Source organism: Vigna angularis, chromosome 10 (genome assembly GCF_016808095.1).
Source record: "Vigna angularis cultivar LongXiaoDou No.4 chromosome 10, ASM1680809v1, whole genome shotgun sequence".
In the NCBI taxonomy this organism is placed as follows: domain Eukaryota; kingdom Viridiplantae; phylum Streptophyta; class Magnoliopsida; order Fabales; family Fabaceae; genus Vigna; species Vigna angularis.
The window spans coordinates 18,716,998-18,723,588 of record NC_068979.1 but is presented as its reverse complement, the minus strand read 5'-3'; the positions used below and the strand labels follow the sequence as shown (position 1 = coordinate 18,723,588).

Sequence of the window (6,591 nt, the reverse complement as noted above, 5' to 3'; positions counted from 1 at the left end):
CCCGCTTTCACGTTGGGTCATAAGGTGGATCTGAACATGGATGCCTCGGAGAAGAAGGTTTTCGAAAACATGAGTGAGCAAGAAATTGCCGATACCATGTTGGAGATGACAACACGGGCACAGGCATTGGCTTGGCATCTGGCCTACGCTTCTGATAGAGGTATGGTCCGGGTTGAGTTGGAAAAGGTGCGGACTCAGCTGAAAGAACTCACCGAGGTTCATACTGCTTGTGATGCCAAGCAGAAGCGCGCGGAGCAACTTCTGAAAGAGGCCGAGACATTGTTGAACGATACACGGGAAGCTGGCTTGACCCTCCGAAAGGAACGCGATCAGATGGCGAGCGAGCTGGAGCAAGCCAAGAGGGCAATGGTGGTATTGGCCAAAGAGAGAAATGAATTGAAGGCAGAGGCCTCGGAAAGGAATGAGCTGGTAGAAGAGTTGAAGGATGCGATTATGATTGAACATACTAGAGGTTTTCGGAAGGCTTTAAGGCAGGTCGGTCACTTGCTCCAGGTGTCGACCGAGGGAGTGGAATTTGACGTTCAGAAGGACGTGTATGAGGGCCAACTGAAACCTTTAAACGAAATACCTGAAGATGCTATCCTGGAAGGTGAAGAGGATGAAGAGGTGGTCGCCAACACTGAACATAATGGAGCGGTCGACGGGGGTGAATCTGCCGCGGAGACTGTCGGATAGGTTGCGGGCGACACACCTAACATTGTAATAGATTAGGGTTGGCTACGTACATGTAAATATAAACACATTTGAACTTGGATTCGTTGAAATTTTTAATGACTGTGAATGTTTGAACTGTATTGAGTTTTGAATGTTTGACGCTAAGTAGAACTTGTTGAACTTCTGTGCATGTTGAGCGTTTAACTTGGCCGATTTCGCAATTTGTTTGCCGTAACGACCGCTAAGTATCAATGTCGAGTGTATTGATAGCGCGATGTGTGACCGTCGAGAGTGATGGTCGAGTGAGGGGAATACTGGGTGTTCCAGGGGGAACATCTACCAGGGGGAGTGTATCCCACGCGGATTGGGTGTTCATGGGTGAACATCTACCAATGGGAGTGTATCCCGACTGGGCTGGGTGTTCAGGGAAGAACATCTACCAGGTGGCTTGTCCCCAATTCGTTTGTGTGTTGAAATGTTCGAGACGACGACCCTGGGACTAGACATTAAAGAAGTGATAAATGGCACTAAGTATGAATCATAATGAAAAGTACTGTTTATTTGGAAACAGAATTGGAAAACGTTGTAGGAATAACCAACAAGAAATGAATGTTAACTAAAGTAGTATTTAAGGTGAGTGGCATTCCAGGTGTTGGGAACTGGTTGCCCATCAAGAAGCTGGAGGCCATATACACCGTTCGACATGTCCTCTACGATTCGAAATGATCCTTCCCAATTGGCCGCCAGCTTACCGTGTGCTCGATTCTTCCTAGCCTCTCCCCGCTTCCGCCATACCAGATCTCCACTTTTGAAGGTTCTGGGTTTGACTTTGGTGTTGTATCGGCGAGATAGCATTCGCTTCTGTGCCTCTGCATGGATAGCGGCGACCTCTCGACGTTCAGGAAGGACGTCGAGATTCATCCGCAACTGTTCCTCATTAAGGGACATATCAGTGATATTGCGCCTCAATGAAGGCTCGCCAACTTCGACTGGGAGCATGGCATCGGTGCCGTAAGTCAGGTTGAATGGCGTGTCCCCTGTAGATCCGTGAGGAGTACACCTGTATGCCCATAAGACCTCTGGTAGTTCCTCCACCCATAAACCTTTGGCTTCACCGAGTCGCTTCTTCAACTCTGTCAGTATGGCTTTGTTCGCGGCCTCTGCTTGGCCGTTTGTTTGAGGATGTTCGACGGACGAGGTGACATGTTTGATGCCCAACTGGCTAAGGAAATCTTCTAGCTTGCGCTCAACGAATTGGCGACCGTTGTCGGTGATGATCTTCTTAGGGAGGCCGAACCGACAGATGAGACGCCAGATGAACTTCTACACTCGTTGGGCACTGATAATGGACAATGGTTCGGCTTCTATCCACTTTGTGAAGTAGTCGACCGCCACTAGGAGGAACTTGTTTTGCGCTTTGGCGATCGGCAGTGGTCAAACTATGTCGAGACCCCACTGAGTGAACGGCTAGGGAGAGACAATATTGTGCAAATCTTCGGGAGGTGCGTGGATGTCGTGACCATGGGCCTGACAAGAGGTACACCTCTTGACGAATGTTTCACAGTCGTGGTCGAGCGTAGGCATTTAATATCCTGCGCGGAGAACACGTGCCCTCATGGTCCGTTTGCCAGAGTGCAATCCACATATCCCGGTGTGCAGCTCGCGTAGTACGTAGTCTGCCTCTTCCTTTGAAATACACTTCAACAGAGGAGTGCCATAGCCGCGACGGTATAGGTCGTCACCTATACACACAAAACGTGCAATGCGCTTGGAATCAACCACAGAAATGCTATCTCCCTTGTCTTGTTTTTCCATAAGATCCTTGACCTTCTGGCGCCAGTCTGGTGTAGGTGTCGATATATTGGTGACGAACGTTTCTACCACAGGACGATCGAGCGTCATCTTAATGATTGAGGATAGCTGTGCTCGCTCCTTGGAGTGAGTTAATTTAGACAAGAGATCTGCTCTTGCGTTTTGCTCCCTGGGTACATGGATGACGCTAACCTCGACGAAATTTCGGAGTAAGGTTTGAGCCTTGTGGAAATAACGCAATAGCTGATTATCTTTGACTTGATAGGTTCCGTTCACATGGCCGACTACCAACTTTGAGTCCATCCGACACTCTAAACGATCAATCGTGAACTCCCTGGCCAGGGATAGGCCAACAATCAAGGCTTCGTATTCGGCCTGGTTATTGCTAGTTGGGAATCTGAAGGTGATGGCTTGCTCGATGACTAAACCATCCGGTCCTTCTAGAACGACACCGGCTCCTCCTCCCCTTTTGTCAGAGGATCCATCTACACTGAGGAGCCATTTTGTGATTGAGTCCTCTGGTGTGGGTAGCAACTCAGCCGCAAAGTCTGCTAAGTGTTGACCCTTGACGGACCCACGCGGCTCGTAGCGGAGTCCGAATTCTGACAGTTCCACGGACCAGGAGACCATCCTTCCTGCCAAGTCTGGTTTGCGAAGGATCTTGGCTATGGGATGGTCTGTGCGGACTACCACCTTATGACTCTGGAAATATGGTCGAAGTCGACGAGAAGCGGTGAGCAATGCCAGGGCAATTTTCTCAATTCGAGAATAGCGTTCTTCGACCCCCTGCAGTGTACGACTGATGAAGTATATCAACTTAAGGGAGGGTGCCTCCTGTATCAAAGCAGCACTAACAGCGTGGTGGGATGCCGCAATGTACAGCTGCAAGTCAGACCCATCATCCGGTCGAGCCATAATCGGAGGACTGGTGAGAATGTGTTTGACAGTGGCGAATGCTGCTTCACAATCATCGTCCTAGTGTCGAGTGGTGCCCTTTTTCAGATTCTTCAGGATGGGCTTGATGTGCTCCGCAAGCTTCGGGATGAATCGGGATAAAGTGGTGAGCCGCCCCACTAGACATTGGACATCTCTTAGATTTTGCAGAGCAGTCATGTCAAGTACAGCTTTGCACTTGTCCGGATTAGCTTCAATGCCTCGACGTGTGAGCATGAAGCCTAAAAACTTACCTGCGGGGACGCCGAAAGTGCACTTGGAGGGGTTAAGGCGCAGGCTGTACCGTTGGAGTTGGCCAAAAACTTCCTTCAAATCCTACAGGTGTTGTTCCATAGAATTGCTGCGAATAACCATGTCGTCGACATATACATCCATGCACCGTCCTATTTGATGATGGAATACTTTATCCATGAGGCGCTGATAAGTGGCCCCGGCATTCTTCAATCCAAACGGCATTACCTCATAACAGTAATTAGCGCGTTCGGTAATGAAGGCCGTCTTGCTTTGATCGGGCTTGTACATTGGGATCTGGTTGTATCCTGAATAAGTGTCGAGAAAACTCAGTATAACATGACCCGACGCTCCATCTACCAAGCGATCGATGCTAGGTGGGGGTTATGAATCTTTGGGACATGCCTTGTTGAGATCTGTGAAGTCGACACACATTCTCCACTGACCATTTGACTTCTTAACCATGACTACGTTCGACAGCCACGTAGTGTAAGTTAACTCCCTGATAAACTGGGCGTTCATCAACTTCTCGACCTCCACCTGAATGGCTTTGCGCTTCTCCTCCCCGAACCGTCGCTTCTTCTGGGCGATAGGCCGTGCCTCCCGGAAGATGGACAATTTGTGGGCCATGACCCCAGGATGAATTCCTGGCATGTCGGTGGTCGTCCATGCAAATAAATCTGCATGGTTCCGTAGTATATGTCCCAGAGCGTGTTCTTCGCTTGAGGTGAGGTCCCCACCAATGTTGGTGGTTTTAGATGAGTCAGTCGTCAAGGATAGGAGTTTAACTTCGCCTTGCGGATGAAGACACTCGTCTACGTTGGTGCGGGGGTCTAAGTCGAATGTCGCTGCCTCGGCTCCCTTCGCCCTTCTAGTTGGAAGGAAAAGGGTTATTTTTAGCCCGGCCACATAACACTGTCGGGCTGTTCGTTGATCTGCCCTCACGGTACAAATGGTACCATGCTCTGTCGGAAATTTCATGGCGAGGTGAGGAGTAGACACGATCGCTCCAAACGCATTAAGGCAAGGCCGTCCTAGCAGGGCGTTATACGATGTATTCGCCTCGACCAGCAGGAACCGAATTCTAAGTTCAGGTGCTTCCCGACTTATTCCTAGCCGAGTTCGCAGATCCAGATATCCTCTGGTATCCACTCTTTCTCCTGAGAATCCTACGATTTGCTCGTTAAACGGGGCGATGAGATCCTCAGATAGGTCCATTTTCTGAAAGGTGGACCAATACAAAATGTTGACCGAACTCCCCTGGTCGACGAGGACCTTGCTGACATCATACCGAGCGATACTAGCTGTGATGACCATAGGATCATCATGATCAGGGTCGGGTGCATGAAAGTCTGCGTTCGTAAATGTGATGTCAGGAATCGACCGAGATTGTCGCTCGACCATGTGAACCGACTTCAATTGCCTCAAATGTCGCTTCCTTGCTGAAGCTGATACGCCCCCTCCGGCGAAACCGCCAGATATGGTGTCAATGCGGCCTCGGACTGAGCGCTCTCTCTCTGTCCGTCGAGGCGGACTGCGCGATCGCCTTCGGTGTTGATCATCTCTAGGGTGTGTTCGTTGGGGGCTTCGCTTAGGATGATCTCCTCGGCGCGGAGTGGCGGCTCTAGTGGAGACTCTATCCTTGATGTAATTCTGGAGATAACCTGCACGGATGAGTCTCTCTAGTTCGTCTTTCACCATGTTGCATTCTTCTGTGTCGTGCCCCTGGTTCATATGGAACCGGCAGGTTTTGTTACTGTCCGCATTCTTCGGGGTGGCCTTTCGTCGCACGGTCAAGAGTTCGGCGTGTAAGGCCTCTTCAAGCACCCTCGCCCGTGGTGCATTGAGGGTCGTATAACGATCGTACTTAGACGTCCATCTCGACTCCTTCCGAGGTGTTCTGTCCGGTTTGTAGTCGTTAGTGGATCGCTTCACTGGTTTTCTTGTCTCTTGGCTGGAGATATCTTGATGCTGTTTCTTTCTGGAGTTACGGTGGTCCTCGATGCGGATGAATTTTGCAATAATGGATTGCAAGTCTTCCATGGATACTGGGGGATCAGCATACAACTGTTCCGCAAACTGCCCCGGCCTTAAGCAGGACGATAGATTGCTGATAATGAAAGCGGGAGTGATATCCTTTACGCGCCGGGCCGTCTCGATATACCGTTGCATAAAAGCCTTCAGGGTCTCATCCTTCTCCTGCTTGGTATGGACAAGCTCCGCAGCAGTCACCGCCGGTTTTTTATTGGCTGCATACTGCTTTCGGAATAAGGATTCGATAGTGGCGAAACAATCTACTGAATTCCGTGGAAGATTATGGAACCACTCCAAAGCTTCACCCTTAAGAGATAAAGAAAAAGCTCTGCATATTACCGGGTCGTTGTCAGTATAGAATGCCATGGCATCTATAAAATTACGTAGATGGTTGTCAGGGTCCTCAGAACCATTGTAACGTTCTAAGGTGGGGGGAGGTTTTTCTGGCATGTTCGCCTGCATAATGGCCTCCGTGAACGGAAGCAGGTTGGTGAGGCGGATGGGAGTAGGCCCCTTTCTTCCCCCGCCAACAGGATCAGAAGGTTCTCCATGATGACTCACCTCGTTCTCCTCCTACCTGTTCGAGGCAGACAACTATGGTGGTGGGAGTTGTGCCCTCATCGCCGCCATCTCCTCAGCCTGTTTGCGTTGGACCTCTTGCTGTTCCTTTATGGTTTGTGCTTGCGTCTCAATCTGCGCCTGCAGCTGCCTGATCAACTCACGCGTGTTGAAATCTTCCATTGCTCCGGTGGTCGTTGTTGGGATAGTAAATCTCGGGCCCCACGGTGGGCGCCAAAATGTTTCAGATGGGATGTGGAGACCAAGATTTGAGCCAAACAACTCGGGACTGCTTCTTCTTTGTACTGCTCTCACTGTGCTATTTCT

The 6,591-nt window shown here is 50.1% G+C and overlaps 2 protein-coding genes across 2 annotated transcripts; both read right to left on the bottom strand.

Moving 5' to 3' along the window:
- Positions 1 to 2,259: 2,259 nt before the first annotated feature.
- On the bottom strand, positions 2,260 to 3,402 carry LOC108334904 (uncharacterized). The gene has a single exon (XM_017570830.2). The coding sequence runs from the start codon at positions 3,400 to 3,402 to the stop codon at positions 2,260 to 2,262; it is 1,143 nt and encodes a 380-aa protein (XP_017426319.2).
- Positions 3,403 to 4,056: 654 nt separating this feature from the next.
- LOC108334903 (uncharacterized) lies at positions 4,057 to 6,156 on the bottom strand. Its single transcript, XM_017570829.2, has one exon. The coding sequence runs from the start codon at positions 6,154 to 6,156 to the stop codon at positions 4,057 to 4,059; it is 2,100 nt and encodes a 699-aa protein (XP_017426318.2).
- Between the last annotated feature and the right edge of the window lie 435 nt (positions 6,157 to 6,591).